At 39.8% G+C, this 19,605-nt stretch overlaps 1 protein-coding gene across 1 annotated transcript; it reads left to right on the plus strand.

Annotated features, from left to right (window-relative positions):
* Nucleotides 1-8,663: 8,663 nt before the first annotated feature.
* Nucleotides 8,664-16,486, plus strand: PIRT (phosphoinositide interacting regulator of transient receptor potential channels). The gene is made up of 2 exons (XM_060252935.1): nt 8,664-8,766; nt 15,946-16,486. The coding sequence occupies exon 2, from the start codon at nt 15,980-15,982 to the stop codon at nt 16,391-16,393; it is 414 nt and encodes a 137-aa protein (XP_060108918.1). The 5' UTR covers nt 8,664-8,766; nt 15,946-15,979; the 3' UTR covers nt 16,394-16,486.
* The last annotated feature ends 3,119 nt before the right edge of the window (nt 16,487-19,605 follow it).

Consider the following 19,605-nt stretch of genomic DNA (forward strand, 5'->3'; position numbering starts at 1 on the left):
TAGAAATTGGCAGTGACAATATCTTGAAATCCTCCACATTGAAAAAAAAGAATTTTTCCCCTGTTCTGAATAGTGGGATAACGTTTCCCCCCCCCTCCAATCCTGTATTCATTGGAGAAGCAGAAGCGTCACCTCAGATTCCCGGATGATCTGGCAATGTGCATGTCTGCTGGGGCTTTCTTTGAAAAAAATGGTGAGAGGCAGTATTGCGCGTGAGCTGTCCAAACAACAAAAAGCCGATCCTGTGCTGCTGTTTTGCAAAAGGGCCAGACTTTATGTGCTGTCAAATTAATGCGCCATTCATGCGTAGCAAGCCTGGATGACGCCGGATGATGCTCGATTGCCAGATGTGGATGTCTGAACGAACACATTTAATCCGTCAGCCAGACGGAGCTGTGTCGAAACTAATGGTACGTGTGACCGCGCCCTTTCAGAATAAAACTTAGTTGGCCTTAAAGGTGCACTTGTCTACAGCTTTGTTCTATTGCTTCAGACCAACACGGCTGCCTACTATGAACTAGTTAGTGTTAGTGAGATTTGCTTAGTGGTTGTATTATTTCATTCCTTCTCTTTCCACAATGAACATCACTGTAAGCTTTCTAGAATGCAAGAGAATTTTGGAAAAACACTAAGCGAATGTTTATTATACTCCAATCGATGTCTGCTTAGTGGTTGTATGAGTTCGTTCCGTCTCTTCCAAAAGGAGCAGAATTGTAAAGGTGTACAGAATGCAAAGGAGAATGTTGGAAAAACACTACGCGAATTTGTTATACCCCAATAAAACTAGTTAGTGTTACTAAGTATTTATATCTGCTTAGTGGTCGTATGAATCCGTTCATTCTATTTCCACAATGAACAGTGTTATAAGTTGTATAAGTGTGTGAGTGTGCACACGAGAATTTTGAAAAAACACTGTGAATATTTGTTATAGTCCGATTGAATTAATGTTACTATCTAGTAAGTATTTGATATCTCTTCAGTGCTGGTATGAATCAGTTTATTCTGATTCTACAACGAACTGCACTGTGAGTGGGATATACAAAACAGAATTTTAACAAAACTAGTTAGTATTACTAAGTATTGATATCTGCTTAGTGGCTGTATCCGTTCCTTCTCTTTCCGCAATGAACAGCATTGTAAGCTGTATAGCATGCAAAGGAGACTTTTGGAAAAACTCCAATTCTTATACTCCAATTGAACAAGTTAGTGTTACTGAGATCTACTTAGTTGCTGTATGATCGTTCCTTCTTTTTCCACAATGAACACCATTGTAAGCTTTATTGAACACAAAAGTGAATTTTGGAAAAACACTACGAATTTTTGTTATACTCCAATTGAACTAGTATTGATATCTGCTTAGTGGTTGCATGATTCCATTCCTTCTCTTTCCACAATGAACACCATTGCAAGCTTTCTAGAATGCAAGAGAGAATTTTTGGAGAAACACTAAGCGAATGTTTGTTATGCTCTAATTGAACGAGTTAGTATCTGCTTAGTGGTTGTATGTCTGTTCCTTCTCATTCCACAAGGAATAGCGTTGTAGGATGTACAGAATGCAAAGGAGAATGTTGGAAAAACACTAACTGAATGTTTGTTATACTCCAATTAAACTATTTACTGTTACTAAGTATTGGTATCTGCTTAGTGATTATGAATCCCTTCATTCTTCTAATTGCTTCATCTTATTCAGTATACTTACTCATCTTATATATTCTTTATAAAAAAATTGTTGCTGATTTGTTGTCTCAATTTCACACCTATTCTACACCCAACCAATCATAGTGTTTTCCAAATCTTATTATCTTGTAAATTTCCTTCTTGTAATTTTGCTGAAAGCAAATCCATTTCTGCTGTCTCTAAAAGTTTCTGAACAAAGTCCTCTTGTTTAGGTTTTTTTTACATTTCCCACTGTTTTGCGTATGTTATTCTTGCTGCAGTTACTGCACGGATCAAAAATTTGATTACCGGTTTGGGAAGTGAATTTTGGCAAATAATCAATAAGTACATAGGTTTATGCTGTAGATTAGTCTCTAAAATTTTCTGTAGACAATTGTGAATGTTTCCAATTTTTTGCTAAGTCACAGTGCCACCACATATGATAAAAGGATGCTTTCAATTTTTGACACTTCCAACATTTATTTGAAACATTTGAGTGCATTTTCGCCAATATGTCTGGTTAATATACCACCTATAAAATATCATAAAAATGTTCTTTAAATGTGACTGATCTTTTAATCTTAATATTTTCTTTCCATACTTTTTCCCAGGTAGCTAAATCAATATTATAGTTGATATTTTGTGCCCATTTCACCATGTTGCCTTTTACTATTTTGTCCTGCATTTTCATAGTTAATCAATAATTATAATTTTTTTAAAAAAAATTCTTCCTGTCCTGTTATAATTTGGTCCAATTCATTTTTTTGTTTTGCAAAGCCCATTTCTTTGTCTTTCCTATATCTAGATTTTAATTGTATTTTCATCCACCCATCTAGCAATTTATTTTCTTCTATTTTTAGAGTATCAATCTCATCCAATAAGTTCTCATATGTAAGAATTTCTTCAAAATTTCGTTGACTCAATGCTTCTAAAGGTGATATCCATTTTGGGATATGCCTATATACTTGGGGTTATATACTTCACCAACACGTTTTGATACCCAGCCTAATCATCCAAAATTAGGTTTTTGTTCTTTAAAGTAATCCATTCCTTTGCCCACAATACTACATGCCTTGTAGTAAGTTTGCCAATCCGGTAAAGCAAAACTACCCCGTCGTTTAGCATCCTGCAATGCTTTAAGTTTAATTTTAGGTTTCTTGCTCTCCCATATAAACATAGAGATCATTTTGATTAATTGTTGAAAAAATATTTTGGACAGGGGAATAGGTATCCTTTGAAATAAAAGCAATATTCTTGGTAATATATTCATTTTAACAGTTGCAATCCTTCCCATTAATGAAATTTGTAATTTTTGCCATTTCTCCAGGTCATTCTTAATTTCTTTTAAGAATCTGTCATAATGTTTTAGCTCTGGCTGTTATATATACTCAAATATTTAATTTTCTTCGCAGATTCGTAGCCCAGTATTTCTTCTGATTCTTTAATCTGAGTTTGTGTAATATTTTTTGCTAAAATTTTAGTTTTCTTATCATTCACTTTAAAACCTGCAACTGCTCCAAATTGAATTTCTCCTTATGTCTTTTTATGGATGTTAATAGGTCTTCCAATATAAAAACCAGGTCATTAGCAAATGCTTGACATTTATAGAATTCTCCCCTTATTTTAATTCCTTTTATTTCTTTATCAGACCATATTTGTTCATTTAAGTATTCCAACATCAAAATAAAAAGTAAAGCTGACAACGGACAGCCCTGCCTTGTTCCCTTTTCGATCTTAATTTGATCCGTCAATGCTCCATCCACAATAATTCTTGCCTTCTGTTCTGTATAGATAGATACAGATACAGATTTAGATACAATTGTACCCATTGTTTAAATTGTTTACCACAACCTATCCCCTCCAAACATTTCATCATAAATGTCTTGAATGCTTTTTCTTGTGCTTCCAATTTTCCTACCAGTATTTCATATGCTTTATTTTTTCTCTTCTCCGTTTTACTGAATATCGAATCGCAATTCCTCTTAAAAAAAAAGGCATCCCAGATTATCTGTCTTGGTGTGTCTTCTTTCAAGTTTTCTTCAAAGAACATTGTAATTTCTTTTTTTGGCTTCTGATAAAAATGCCTCTTCTTTTAGTATCTGCAGATTTAACAACCATCTAAACATCTTATTATAGCTTTTCTAGGCAGTATCTCAGCAAAGTTGTTGAAAGCCAACATATATCAATTCTTGACCATGAGTCATGTGCTTCTGAATAGTAAGTGAAGTCTTTATATTCCTTGTTCTCCAGCAGTCAATTAGGTTTAATTCTTCCGCCAGTCTCAAAAATGTTTTGGGAAGTTGATTGCTTTTCTTTTTCTTCTTTGTTATTTTCTCAGATTTCCTGTCTATATCTCCATTAAATACAGTAGTCAAACGCTACTATTTTGTTATGTAGGTTTTTGAAAAATTTCTCATTGCTCATTTGATGCATAGATGTTCGCCAGCAATATTTTTTTACCATTATGTTGTATTTCAATTATCAATATTCTCCCATCATCTGAGGCAAAAAGAAGTCCCAATTCTATTATTTCTTTAACATAAATTGCTAGACCTCTTTTTTTTTTTTGTCTATCGCCACATATAATTTCCCTAGCTTTTTATTTTGTAGGTATTTTACATCTTGCTTGATAATATTTGCTCTTGTAAGCAAATTATATCTGCTTGTAATTTTCTGAGTTGCAAAGTAAATTTTCTTCTTTTTCCGGGAGCATTTAATTCATTTACATTGATAGAGACCAGTTTTAGTTCATTTTTCCCCATTATTCTTTTTGTACTTTACTACCTGTATCTCTTGCAGCTCTCTCTGCACTTGAGCTCTTGTTTTGACTTTTTTTTTTACCTCCTTCAAGTTCCTGAGTTTTTGTTATTCTTTGTTTCTCTTTTTTTCCTGGTTGACACTCTCTCCCAACTACTGCAGCACAGAAGCAAGTGGGAAAAAATTATTGCGGTATTGTTCACTAAGGCACACCTGGAGGGGCAGTGACCACTCGCAGTCAATCAAAGAAATCTGAAAGTGGTCCCGCTGTTTCCCCTTGGAGTAGTAAAATCAAGGAGGCAATGGATGAAGAGGGGGATTTAGACTTTAAAACAGATCTAATAAAGGTAGAGGATGGTTGCCTATATAACGGAAACCAATTGTATGTACCAGAACCACTACAAGGAGAAATCTTGTGCCATTGTCATGTTTTGATTAACATGGCTGGACAATTTGAGTTTGTAAAAACATTGCATCTGACCAAAAGACAATTCCGGTGGCCATGCATTCAAAAGGATATATCTCAGAATGTGTCTTCATGCATCATGAAGGAAAAAGGGGGAGGGAAACCCCCTGGATTGCTGAAACTTTAGCTGGATTGCTGAAATTCCCTTCCATCCCTGGTGGTGATTTCTATGAACTTTATTATGGACTTTCCCCCTAGTAAGGGGAAGATGGTGGTGGACATTTTTTTCCCAACAGGCTCACTCCATCCCTTTCTCTCAGGTGCCAACAGCCAAGAAATTGGCCAAATTGTTCATGCAACATATTGTTAGGCTGCACTCCTTCCCTGATAAAGTGATTTTGGAGCAGGGCCCAGTTTGTTGCTGAGTTTTGGAAGGAGTTTTAAAAGTTAACAGGCACTGAGCAGGGGCTAAGTTCAGCCTACCATCCCAAGACAGATGGGAAATTGGAATGGACAAATCAAATTCTGGAACAGTTTTTGCGCTGCTATGTGAACTTTCAGCAGGATTACTGGGTTGATTTACTCCCATTCACAAAGCACAGCTATAACAACAGTTTCCACACTTTGGTGGGAACCTTGCCCTTTCAAGTAGCACAAGGGATTTAGGGAAAGCCTTTGTTAGTGGTGCCAGGAGGGAGACCCTAGATGGCCGAGAGATTTTGCCAAATGGTGCAATGGGGACCAATAAAAGAGACTTCAGAAAAGGCAAAAGAGGATTACAAAGCCCAAGATTGGGACATTATAGTTGAAGATGCAGTGTATATTTCAACAAAGAACTTAAAGGGAATCCAGCCCACAAAACATTTGAGATGAAAGTATTTGGGGCCATTCAAGGTTGTAAAATTGATTAACAAAGTGATTGTGGAAGTTGAATTGCCAAAGAATTTAAAACATATTCACCAAATTTTTCATTTTAATCTGCTGAAACATAGCCTGAAGCCTGGCCAGTGGCACCAGCAGCCTGTAGCACCTCCACCAAATTTAGTGGGTGGCCAACCCCATCCAGATTTAATTAGTGAACTCCATCCAACCCCTTGGATTCCAGAATTAAATGTGGGATTTTGAACTATTTGATAAAATGGGTCAACTTTTCAGAGTGGGTGAAATCAACAGATATGAACACCCCCAAATTAATCAGGGAGATTCACAAGTAGTTTCCAGATTTCCCAGTGTGGGGATAATCCTGGGAGGACAGAATGTCAGGATGAACCTGCCATACTTTCTGTATGCTTTTAAAAAACATAAACATTGCTTATGCTGCTCTTTGAACTTTGGGGAAGTCTTTGTGCACATTTTTTAAACTATAATTCTGTGTAACCATATTGCTTTTGTCATTCCTGGCTTTGGCTGTCCTGCCTTCAGATGTCTTGCATTAATCCAATAAACCTTTTACTCTTTTGCTATGAGAATTGGTCATTGGGTCAATAATTGGCAGATCCTTACACAATATATTTGAAACTTGGAGGATCGTTAGTGAATAAGCATTAGATCTCTTGCAATTTTGGTGTTATCAGTTCCCATAGCAAATATTAGAACCTGAATAATCCGGGGGGGGGGGGGGGAGGAGCACTGAATCCAGAAATAGTATCAGGAGGTCTAAATATTCCTAAATGTTTATTTATGCTCATCCCAAAATCCATATCCAAAAATATGTAATGGGGGTCCAATCCTAGTTGCTTTAATTCTTACCACTAGGTGGTGGCAGCCCTCTCCAAGCTAGTCTTCAACTGCGTCCTTGCCTACTTTTAACTGGCAACAGTCTTTTGCTTCTGACTTCCATCTCCTGTTGGTCCACTTCCATGCATTCCAGGATATTCTTACAAATAGTTTCAAGCCAGAAAAAAACTGGATCATTCAATCTAAAATGTCAGTGAAGCAGTATGAGCTTTCCTAAGGAACTCTTAATGTCAATTGTTCATCACATGATGTAGAGAGGTGTGTTACAATGACCCCAGGAACTAAGCGCCCACTTAGCTGCCAGCCATTCCGAAGCTTTTGCATTCCATTCAGGGGAGACTCTTCCAAATCCCTCTGAACACATTCTGCTTTGATTAACTCCCTCCATTCCCTGCTGCTAAATCACACCATCTTTCACCCAATTAGAATAATAGAATCATAAAACTGATCTCCAGGGTCATCTGGTCCAATTCCATGCACAACGCAGGAAATTCATCGATACCTTCCCCCACACCTTAGTTACCTCTGCTGCAGACCATCTCCCTCGTGCCCCCCTGCCCAGACACCACCAATGCTGAAAAGATTAATCTCCTACCACATCAAATGAAACATGTCAGTCTTTTCCAAATGTTGCCCAAGCAGGTCATCCAATGCAGTTTTAGTGGGGGGTGAAGAATCAACATCAGTCTCTAAAATTAAATGAGAAGTGAAATACAGATTCTTGCATGCCACTGAGAGTTATGAAAAGCAATGAGTTTAAATTTCAGGTAAATACTCCTGATCTTCCTATCTGTAATAAGAGCAATTGAACAATGGGATATGTTACTTAGGAAACATCATTTCCTAACCATTTGATTTTAACTGATATTGGTACAAAATAAAATTGGCCTCAGTTTGGTGGACAATGGTACAACAGGGGAAGTTACAAGGTATTGCAGAGGCAAAATCACATGTGTTGTGGGGCTTGCCCAGTAATAAAACCATTGAGGCTGGAGACAATTGAATGAATTCATCTAGTTACATTCAGTTTGTAGCTTCTTATATCTCTGCATAATGTTGGCTATTTCTTGATCAATTGCAGCTTTGGGGAGATAAAAGGAAACCTGAATACTTTAAAGGTGCAAGCACCGGTTGTTTCCGACTCTGGAGTGACATCACTTTCATGATGTTTTCATGGCAGACTTCTGGGAAATGTAGGTTTCATCAACCCTGGAGAAAGAAAAGGAAATATATATATAATGTGCTTCCATAACATCTCATTCATTTCACTACTTTCTAATGACAAAATATTTCAATAAAAAGTTTGCATCTGTATTAAAAACATGTGTCCATGTATCAATATATGGATACATGTTTTTTACAGATGCACTTTTTATTGATATATTTTGTCATTAGAAAGCAGTGAAATGAATGAGATGTTATGGAAGCACATTATATATATTTCCTTTTCTTTCTCCAGGGTTGATGAATCCTAAACCTGGGCTGGGCTCAGTGTGTCCACATGTCCTATATGTTTTCTGCTTTTGCTGTGCATGTTTTAATTTACAACTAGACAACTATCAAAACCATAGCAAGCATATTCCATGCTTTATGGGATGGTTCTGAATGTGAAATAAAACTTTTCATTTGAGATGTGTCTATTTAGTTCTAGCTGAGTTCAAGGTGATTTCTCAATTCAGACTGTGCACATGTTCTCTTCCCTTAGATGCTACCAGTTCCTAGACCCAGTTATGTCAACCAAGACCTAAAAGTTGTTTCCATTTTGTAGGCATGGAAACTATTTGATAACTTTGTGATCACATCATTGGTGAGGATTTTTTATAAGATTCAATGTCCTGTTTCCTTTGAACCACCCCCCAAACTGTATGTTGATGTTCTTTTGTCTAAGCTGTGCTGAAACTGTCAAATCTTTACTCCTGTTCTCCTGACTGTGCAGCCACAGCTCATGCATTGAGGCAGCTTGTACTGCAGCTCATCCCATGTATTGAACTTCAGAAAGTGAAGGGTTAAGGCAAGCCATTAACTGCTAGGCGGGTGAGCTCATCTGAGCTGGAATATGCTCCATGGTTTATGAGCTGCTCAATGCAGATGATATCAGACAGGATATCTGAGGCTGGGAGTGAAGCTACTTAGGAAATCATGACATCCACTTAGAACACATTCTATGTCTGCACACAGCAGTGAGCCAACTACATGGAACCCCTGGTCATGTAAGTAGTCATACTTGCTGTTGTGATGCAGGAAGCTTGTGCTTTTTTGTAATGGGTAGCAGGAGGGGGCCCTGAAATTCCCTCAAATGTACTGGTGTAAGAGACTTCACAGGATCCTATAGGAGTTGGAGGTTTTAGTTGTCTGCTCCAGAATAACCATAATTGATTTCAATTTCTTTTTTAAGAGAGTCACCACATTAAATTTGGAAATTGCACAAAATTCACTTCATGCTTGCATAGAGAGGGGCTATGAGCAAAGAGAGAATTCCTCTTGAAATAAGTGAAGCTACTTATCTGTATTCACTAGCATAACGGCAGTCTTCAGTGTAGGCAAACAGTCTGGATCAGGAGTGAAACCTCTGAGTAATGATTATGCTACACTTATGCTGTAAGAGGAGGGGCCATGGCCCAGTGGTAGAGTATCTGCTTGGCATGCAGAAGGACCTGGCATCTCCAGTTAAAACAATTAGGTAATAGGTGACATTGAAGACTTCTACCTGCCAGTCTGAGTAGACAGACTGCCAATCTACTGTCTACTGCCAGTCTGAGTAGACAGTACTGGCCTTGATGGACCAATGATCTGATACCTGCCCATCAGGATTCAGTTGGGAACATGGGAAATGTCCCAGGGAAAGACTTGTTTTCCTGAGGCACCTCTAAAGGGAGTGTACAAAACTCAGTGCAGGTGTTGTGACAGGTAGCCCTTGTTGCACAGCCACTCTTTAGAATCAGTGGGTACCGTGTCAGTCTATAGGAACCAGCACTGAGCTCTGGTTTTCATGGATTTGGGGGTGCCAAAATGCTGCTCATAGTCCCTTCTTGACAAATCAGCAGTTAACATATTAATTTCATGCAAGAACTGCCTGGCCATGATTCTAATATCATTATTTCAAAGCCGAATTGAGCAAGACATGGCCACCTTGAGCCTAGAGCAGGAAGCAGATGGATGGAACTGCCCTCATCCCATATGTGAAGGATCTCCCCAAGTCATAGCATGGGCACGTCTTCTTAGGAAAAAGGAAATTGTGATTAAGTTGTCTGGTGATGAAGTTTCCAGGTCATTCAGGCCTTGTCCAGCCAGGGTCAAGGGTAGCTCTCATGCCAGTTTATCCAACTGCAGGCCCATTGGTTCTCAACCATCATTTCCTTCATGGCAAGATCAAGCACTGACCAAATGAAGCATGTTTTCATTGTTATTTTGCCAGTTTGGTGTAGTGGTTAAGTGTGCAGACTCTTATCTGGGAGAGCTGGGTTGTGATTCCCCACTCCTCCACTTGCACCTGCTAGCATGGCCTTGGGTCAGCCAGAGCTCTGGCAGAGGTTGTCCTTGAAAGGGCAGCTGCTGTGAGAGCCCTCTCCAGCCCCACCCACCTCACAGGGTGTCTGTTGTGGGGGAGGAAGGTAAAGGAGATTGTGAGCCGCTCTGAGACTCTTTGGAGTGGAGGGCGGGATATAAATCCAATATCATCATCTTCTTCTTCTTCTTCTTCTTCTTCTTCTTCTTCTTCTTCTTCTTCTTCTTCACTTGCAGAAATGAAAGAAACCAAATGGAAATAATAAATACATTTGTCATATTTCCTTGATTCTTGTTAGTTCTGCCATGGATGCATGTAGAGAAGTTATATAGGGCAGAAAGATGTCTGCAGATGTTTCTTTCCAACTCCCAAAAGGATAAGGAATTCTCTCTGAAAGATCACCAGCCCCCTCTCTGTAAAACCCACTTTGGGAAATGGCTAATCAGGCAAATGCCCATTTAGCATATGGGATTATTTCTATCCCGTTTTAGTAGGAACCTTCCTTCCTGCTCTTCATCAGTTCATGAAGCCCATGGGAGGAACTTGTTTGCAACTGGAGCTTTGTTGCAAGATTTGTACAGCCCTTGCTTTCCACTCTTTAAATACATTACATTTCTAGTGTCCTGGTGGTTTTGGTCTCTAATTAGGTGTGCTCAGGGCATGTTGCAAGGTGCATCTCCTCAACCACTGGAGCACAGCTGCCAAGAAGAAAGCTAGTCTTTCTAGCAAGATACTTGAGCAGTACATTACTACTGTGCAGAGAAATGGCCCTTAAGAGCAAACAATCCTATATGATCTAAAGGTTACTTTTGAGATACAGGTTATAAATGTTTTGAAAATCTTGGGAGTCAGACAAAATTTGGAGACCTCTTAAATGGATGGGGAAACAGCAGCTTGGGTGAACCAGTTAGAATGGGAAATCGTCTCTCTTTTCTTTCAAGGAAAATATAGATAAGAACAATTGAGGCTAAGCACATTGATTCTGGGAGAAAGTAGACATGTCTAAGACTGCAGTTCTGGGACAAGAGAGGAATGTCCCTCTAGATCAGGGCTGTCAAACTCATTTGTTATGAGGGCCAGATTTGACATAAATAAGACCTTGTTGGGTCAAGCCATGGATGTCATAAAATGTAATGCCAGGTGGCAGACATATAAACTTTATAAAAGGCACAGACAAACAAATTAAATATTTTTTACTTAAAATAAAACATGCTTAAAACATTAGCACACTTGCAATATTTTGTTTAACAGTCTCTGATAAATGTCACCTCTTGCTATGAATTACTGCATCAAACAACTGCAGACAATGTTTGTGCTCTACCAATCCTGAATATGCAGATCAGGTGTTGTTCAGGTGTGCACATCTATAAATTGCAAACCTACTTTTGATTTATTGATGTTCATTACAGAGATCTCATGGTCAATGCTTTGAGCCTAAGACCCAGAGGAAAACATGAAGCAGCTGGGCATTGTGAGCTTTTTGTACTTAAGTTGCTTCATGTGCTGGTCAAGAACATGTGAAGGCATCATAGCACAGACTGAGGGCTATGTGCTTATCTACAAAGCTGCCCCACTTCTATGTGGCAGTGCAAGCACAAAGAGACAGCCATGTACAGTGGTCAATATCAGCCTATTATGTGGGAAGTCTAAGTTCAAGATCACCAATCAAAGGGAAATGGAAGTAGACAATGACTAGTTGCTGCCAGGCCTGATTGGAACCCTCTGGGGGCCAGATCCAGCCCATGGGCCATATGTTTGACACCCTGCTCTAGATGGCGTGACAGCCTTCTGTTCTTGTCTACTTTGCTTAGCTTGAGGAAAGCCAGGCAGGAAAAGGCCAAACCTGGCATGTACTGAGAAGAATAGCTGGATCTCTTGTCTGGCTTGCATCTGGGGAAACTAGCAAGCTGGATCAAAACTATGCTGCACTGCAGTACAGAAGGATGTATTTTAGCAAAGCTCACATGCTTTCTAGCTTCCAGGTTGGGGGGAAGGGGAGCTGTATCAAGGCTATGAAATAAACATCACTACTCTTTGCAATGTGGTAGATGTCACATATCTCAGTAAGACTGTAGCCTACCAAACCATCCCCTCAACAAAGATGATGTTATTTTGAAACTGATCTGACACTTTCAAGAGTGCCATTGCAAAAAAGAAAAAGAAAAAAAAGAAGTCACCAATGCATAAGGGATGCAGATCCCAGCAGCAAAGGAGCAGGAAAACAAGCAAAAGAAACAGGAAAGCCTTTACTGGGAGACTGGAAAGTGCACAGGTTTGACTGGGGATTTTGCATTTCATTACTAATCCCCTCCCCCCCCCCCACCAGTAAACATCTCTTCATTAATATAGATCCAGGTGGGTAGTGGTGTTGGTCTGAAGCAACAGAATAAAATTAGAGCCCAGTAGCACCAAGACCAAGAAAGTTTTTTTGAGGTATAAGCTTTTGTGCGTACACACACTTCTTCAGATACAATGAAATGGGAGAAAAGCATTCCAATTTATAGACAGGGTTTAAGGGAAAAAACAAAATAGGATATCAGTTTCTTATCATTACATCTACTGAGCACATTCTCACCAAGAAGGACCATACATCCTCTGTAAGCACTTATACATCCTTTGTATTTTTATGCACCCATCCATCCATCCATCCATCCATCCATCTATCTATCTATCTATCTATCTATCTATCTATCTATCTATCTATCTATCTATCTATCTATCTATCTATCTATCTATCTATCTATCTATCGGAATAGATTTTTTTCAGACACAACATATTAGCATATAATTTAGAACAACATATGCAATTCTTACCTTGATGTAGGGGAGGGGAGGCAGATAGGAATAATGTTAACTTTCCCACAATTAGAAAAGTTTCTCTTTTACACTTATTTGACATATTTGTTTCAAATATTGTTTACCCTTAATTGGATCTGTCACTGTGCACTTTGCTTGTTGTACCTACCTTTGTTTCAAGGTGTCTACATCATGTTATATGCTAATTTGTTTTTTCTCAGCCCTATTTTATCAACTCAGAATGCTTTTCTCCCATTTCCTTGTATCTGAAGAGTGTGTCTGTACACACAAAGGCTTATAGCTTGAATAAAACGTTGGTCTTAAAGGTGCTACTAGACTCTAACTTTATTCTATCTCTTTATTGTTGACCCTCTGCTTTGCAATAGGAAACTGCAGCTTTAAGAGACAACCAGAAATGTTTGATATTCTCAGGAAACTCATATATCTACAATTCCCAGGATTCATTACAGCAACAATAAAAGAGGCAGATGTGGGTTCTTGTTTGCAGTTTTACCCTGCATATACACACACACACACTGTCACCAGCTGTAGTTCTAGACAGTGAAAGCAAGAACGGCAACATTTTCCCCAACCCCTTTGGCTATGGTAGCTAATGAGGAAATGAAGATTTGAGAAATATGATGGAGACCTAACACTTGATATTGCGTTGGTTAAACTGGTATAATTAGGTAACTATGTGTCTGCATGGACATGTCTTGCTGTGCAGGCACACCAGAATAAAGGCCAAACTAGATGTGATGACTTTCTCATGTCTACATGGGGGACACCACCAGCATTTTACATCAGTTTAAAAATGCTGTGAAGGCCCAGTCCCAATAGGGTTCATAGCATCGCAAGCTGCAATGTTCTTGTTCTTCCGCCTATCTTTTAAAATGCTGAAATGGCCACCTCCCATGCCTCACTGCTGCTGTTTTGGCACTTGGAAAGGCACACAGAGGATGGGGAGTTTGGTGTGGAGAGCCAGTTTGGTGTAGTTAAGTGTGCAGACTCTTATCTGGGAGAACGGGGTTTGATTCCCCACTCCTCCACTTGCACCTGCTAGCATGGCCTTGGGTCAGCCATAGCTCTGGCAGAGGTTGTCCTTGAAAGGGCAGCTGCTGTGAGAGCCCTCTCCTGACCCACCCACCTCACAGTCTGACCACCCCCAAGGTGCTTCTCTTTATGCCGGCTTACTTTGGGACGGGAGGCTGCTGCTGCAGCCTTGAAGTGCCAAACAGATTCACTGAGAAACTCACAGCAAATGGAAAGGTTCCTTTGGACCTAATTGTGTTTGTTACTCCCAAATAATTTTGTGTAATCTACAAACTTCAGTACCTTACTGTTCACCACCAGTTTCAGGTTATTTATGAATATACAAATAGCACAAGTTCCAGCACAGAACACTGGGAGACTCCACTGCTCACGTTCCACTACTGCAAAAACTGTTCATTTATTTGCTTCTTTTTAACCCAGTGACCAGTCAGTGAAAGGGCACATGGATGTTTCGATTTACTCAGAAATCTTTGGTAAGGTACATTGTGAAACATTTTTTGTGTCCAAATATACAGTATCTGTCAGATAACTCCTGTTTATACTCCTGTGAGTTGACACAATTAAAGAATTGTAAGCAGTTTGTGAGCAAATTCCATATATATATATAAACAAAAGTAAGTGTCCTGACTGACTCTTGGGACTTTCCATGGTTTCAATCCTTCTTCAGCTTGATCTCTCATTAAAGCTGCTTCACAGTCACAGTACATATTTTTAAAATTTCGGATCAATGCAAATGATTCACAAGTTCTGTTTCCGATCAGGCTTGTCCTGTATTCTCTCTTTCAGAAACTCTGGACTCCTTTAGCATTTTTGGGTCTTCGAGGGTTCTACACAAGCTGATACACTACTATGGAGGCATATGTAGCCCAGTGAAACTGTTTATGAATTCTATTTTAAGGACACTGTATGAGATCCCTGAGTTTATTAAAGGACCAATCGCTGAAGGAATAGGCAAATATTATATTGAATTTTTACATGTTTTATTTGTTGTCTTTATAAACCTTATGAGCATTTAAACACATTTAGTGTGAGAGCTGAACAATTTTCGATGGCTCATTGTTATTTCACTCTAAACCATAATAGGCATTTTTCATGTCAGTATGGTGATTGAGTTTATAAATCTTTTTTAAATTAAAGAGAGGGGATCTCCAAAAAAAGACACTCTTCCTACCTAAAACAAAATTTTAAAGGTAGTTAAATGCCATAGGGAACCACAGGTTGCAAGCTAGTTCTTCTATTTAGTTAACAATTCTGTCTAGAATATTCCTTTTTACCAATTTCTTTGAACAAATGTTTAGTTACATTACAATGGGCTGGCAGCAGCTCCACGTCTCCCTTCCCCTCCCCATCATGCCCTGCAGTGTCCCCACAGCTGTTCTGACAGACAGCCATCTGAGGCATGTGTAAAAATGTATCGTTTCCCTGTGCCCCCTCCATTCTTTTTTTTAAAAACATTGTGATATTGGCTATTTTCCAAGAACATGATCCATCAGATCCACAGTGCCGACCTGGTGAATGGTTAGTTTTTAATTTGCCAAATAGCCCTTGAATGTATTTTGTATAAACCTTTATTTGCTTCAATTTTTAGACACCCTCCTTGAAAAAAAATGTTCCAGTGATAGGTTTCTGTCTAAGATCTTCCACAACAAAGACAATGGCTTAAACTTGCTTGTTTAGACTTCATGCACGACAGAAAGAGTGAGCATATAAGCCAAGCCAAGCAACTGGACAGAGGTTAATCATGGTCAGAGCATGTAGGAGCAGAGCAAGTTCATTACCCTTTGTTAATCATGGTGCCAAACTGGCAGGGGCTGGTGATGTGGATGGAGGTGATGGCAGAGACACAGCTCTTCAATCACTTCTGCCTCAGATTCCTCAGATCCACAAGAAGCATTTTCTTCCACAGTCAGCCTTGTATTAGGGTGGGGGGTGGCTTACTAGCGTGAGCTGATCCTATTTGAGGGGAAGATGAAAGAACAATGTCTATGGAAATCTGAATAGCATTTGCCTTGATCCCCTTTTACCTTTCCTGCAGGTGTTAATCCTCTGAGCCTCTAAAGCTGATTGTCATGGAAATCCAAGCAAAAGGCATGGAGGAAGGAGAGAAGTCTCCAGAGTGCAAGGACTTGCTGCCCAGCAAAACAGCCAGCACGCTGTGCATCAGCTCACGCAGTGAGTCCATCTGGAATGACAACCCCCGGAACAAGTGGGATGTTTACCACAAGCCTGTTATTGTACTGTCAGTGGGAGGAGCTGTTTTCCTCTTTGGTATGGCTATCACCAGCCTGACCTGCCTCACTACTGCAAATGTAACATCCATGACCAAGGAAGCTTTTAAACTGTGTGGGCCAGCTTTCCTGTCACTTGGACTCATGCTGGTTGTGTGTGGGCTTGTTTGGATCCCCATAATCCGCAAAAAGCTGAGGCAGAGACAGAAGTACCACTTCCTCCAGAGTATTAAATCATTCTTCTTCAATCACTGAAGGCAGTTCAAAGTCAGCCACCAAGTAAAGATGATCATGTTAGCAGGCAGGACCCCACCTTCTTCTATAGATCTGCAAGTAATCATCACTGCCCTAAAAGGAACCCACAATGTTCTCATCCTGTCTCTCTCTGTATGTACGTGGAATTCGTCCATCTCCAGGCAAAGGTACCTCCATTGTGAATACATTTCACATTTTCCAGAAGGATCTTCCCTGTTAGAAGAGCAGGAGCTGAAATCAGCAGATCAAATACCAGAACAGTTTCTTTGATTAAGCCCAGCTGTGTACTTACTTATACTATTACTTTAATCATAACAACACATATATTTCATGAGCATTTACCAGAAAACACATACTAGAGTCTGTAGCTCTCACTGGTGAGCTATTCCACTACTATGAAATTGGTAGTGGTTGCAAACTTTTATGAAAAAGCAATTTCATATTTTTCCTAGTACTGTTCTCTCTTGGGTGCAAAATGACAACAACCATGAATTGTTTGCAAAAGGCATTTCTGCTTTTATTTACTACTGAAAAAAATTAACTAAAATGTGTGTGGAAAGAGAATGCTACAGACAGATAGCAGCATGAAAGTAAATATTAATTGTGCAAGAATCCTGACATGCTGAGAATTTTCTCAAGATGTAAGAACAACTCCCAAGTACTAAACTCTCAAAACAGGGATGTGCTATCTAAATGAGGGGCAATTATGGACAAATGACTTTGAAGTGGGAAGCATGTGGATGTGCTATGGAACAAGGTCTGCATGTAAGAGTGTATTGTGTTTAATGTGTCAGGCTGATGCAGCCACTGGCTTTTTTTGCTCCCTCTTTTGGATTTGAGAGGTTGAACACCCTTTGACTATTAGCCTGATGGTCACTAAAACAGGTTTCTAGCAATTATGCAATGCAGCTGAGGACCAATTCAAATGAATGGAGGTCAATTCAAGCAGACTAGGAAGAATAGAGAGCTTATCAAACATAATTAATCACAAAATAATAACTTTTAAAATAATGGATGGGCCTTGTTAGAAATCAGGGATTCTTCTGCTGGTGTTCAGAACAGAGTTCTCCACCCATACATTTGCTGACCCTCACAGAAACCACTTAATCTGCAGACATGCTTTTGGTCAGAGTGGAGTAGAATTGGTCATGCAATGGTGTCTGCTGCTGTGAGATTAAAAAGATGATCCGATATTATTTCTCAGTTCAAAAATTTTGCTACACCAGGGTGAGACAAGGCAAGTTAGCAGTTCATTGAACATGTCAAGCTGAAAAGAAATAGAAAAAAGATTGGATTCAGTCAAAAGATGGAACAAGATCTGCACAGAGCACAGATACATATTGTCACTGGGGTTATCTCAGTTTCAAAGACAATTAGACTTTGCTGGTGATTTGACATTTAGACAGATAAATTGTTACGAGGCCTTAGATTAATTTCAGAATCTTTTTGAAACACCATCACTCTGGTTCCCAGAGGATACCAAAGTGCCTCCTTTCAGCTCTGCTTCGTGAATTTCTTTCCCTTCCAAATAGCATCACTCAGCCACTTCTGCCAGCATTAGTGGAGAGACAGAGCATGTGATTTCCTGGTTTTGTGATAGCTGATTCCAAGCAGCCATCCTGTTTTTCCAATCCAATTAAGACTGAGCTTGAATAGGGAAGGGATGCATTTAAGTATAATCTGTTCCATGTTCCCTATTGTTAAATATTCAATACAGTGTTTTAAAAATGCATTTTCTTTAAAAAAAAAAAAAGTGTAACTGTATGGCTTCTTGAGCATTATACCTTGCACCATCCCCTGAAGGAGAATTCAAAAATCCCCATATGACTCTTTCCCATTTCATATTTTTTCCTTCAATAGTGATGGTCAAATTGGTAGAGAATGCCTAGAGTGGCTCAGAGTTCCTAGTTTCTACTCCCCGTTCATTTTTGGCTGGGTACAGATGGCTGGCTTGGGATGGAGCCTCCCATCCCAGAAGTAAGCTGGTGGAAAGAGAAGCATCCTGGGGTGGTCAGATGGGGCGCAGCTGTGCAGCCTGCCACTGGAATGGGGATGGGTTATGTGCCCCCCCGAGGAGTGGTCACACTGTTCATGCACTTGTCTGCTGCTTCCTGGGTGCTCCCTGGCCATTACGATGGCCAGGAAAGGCACCCTGCAAGCATCTTGCCAATTTGCTGCTGATTTGCTACCACTTTGTATATGGTAGCTTTTTGAGGCGGCAAGATGACCAGTAAGGATAGGGTGAGGGCGGGATCCAGATATGCCTATTTGAATGCACTTTTTCGGTCCAGTCGTGGGGCATCCCTGAGGCAGTTTATACTGGTCATCCGGACCCAGACTTTGATGGGTTTTACCAAGGCTGTTCATCTTCCAAGGCAGGGGTGGCCAAACTGCTGATCGGAAGCTACATGTAGCTCTTTCACACATATTGTTTGGCTCTTAAAGCCCCCACCACCCTGTCAGCTGACTTGTAGCAGACATTTCTCCAATTACTTCTCCAAGTAATGCCAGCCAACAGCTTGGAGAATGCATTTAAAGTTACAGTTGCTTTCCTTCCCTCCCTCCCTTCATATCTTGCAGCTCTCAAAACCCTGGAGTTTATTCAATGTGGCTTTTGCGTTTAAGGAAGTTTGGCCACCCCTGTTTCAGGGTTTTAAGTAACCAGCATGCTCTAAGGACTTTCCCATGCAAGTGGGAACAAAACAAGGATACCCAAAATAAATTTTGTATTTAGCATGATACTTTTTCAAGCCATGATTCAATTGTGTAGCATATTATCTTGATCCCATGGGATTGAGCTGCTTGGTAGCTTTTCGGTAAACAGACTGCAGATTCACAACTTTGCAAAAATGGGCATGAGTACTTCAGCTCTGGTTTTGCACATCCAAAAGGAAACATTAACAGCAACATGGGCAGGGCAGGAGAAAGAGGATAACCTTTAAAAATAGCATCTGGGCCAGAATGGTACAGTCAGGAGGGAGGAGGAGGTCATAACTTGAAATCATTATTTTTATAATACGAAGAATACATACTGGCATGGAAGGAGGGCTGTATGCTGGGGTCACAGAAAACAACCAACATGCACCAGTCACGATTACCATACACGTGTTATGTGATGGATGAATTGTGTCCCAAGCCTGGGAAATGTAATAGCCACTCAAGAGATGCTCAGTTTCCAAGAAAACTGCCAGGGCTTGATGTGATGAAAGAGA

Source organism: Heteronotia binoei, chromosome 13 (genome assembly GCF_032191835.1).
Source record: "Heteronotia binoei isolate CCM8104 ecotype False Entrance Well chromosome 13, APGP_CSIRO_Hbin_v1, whole genome shotgun sequence".
Taxonomy (NCBI): Eukaryota; Metazoa; Chordata; class Lepidosauria; order Squamata; family Gekkonidae; genus Heteronotia; species Heteronotia binoei.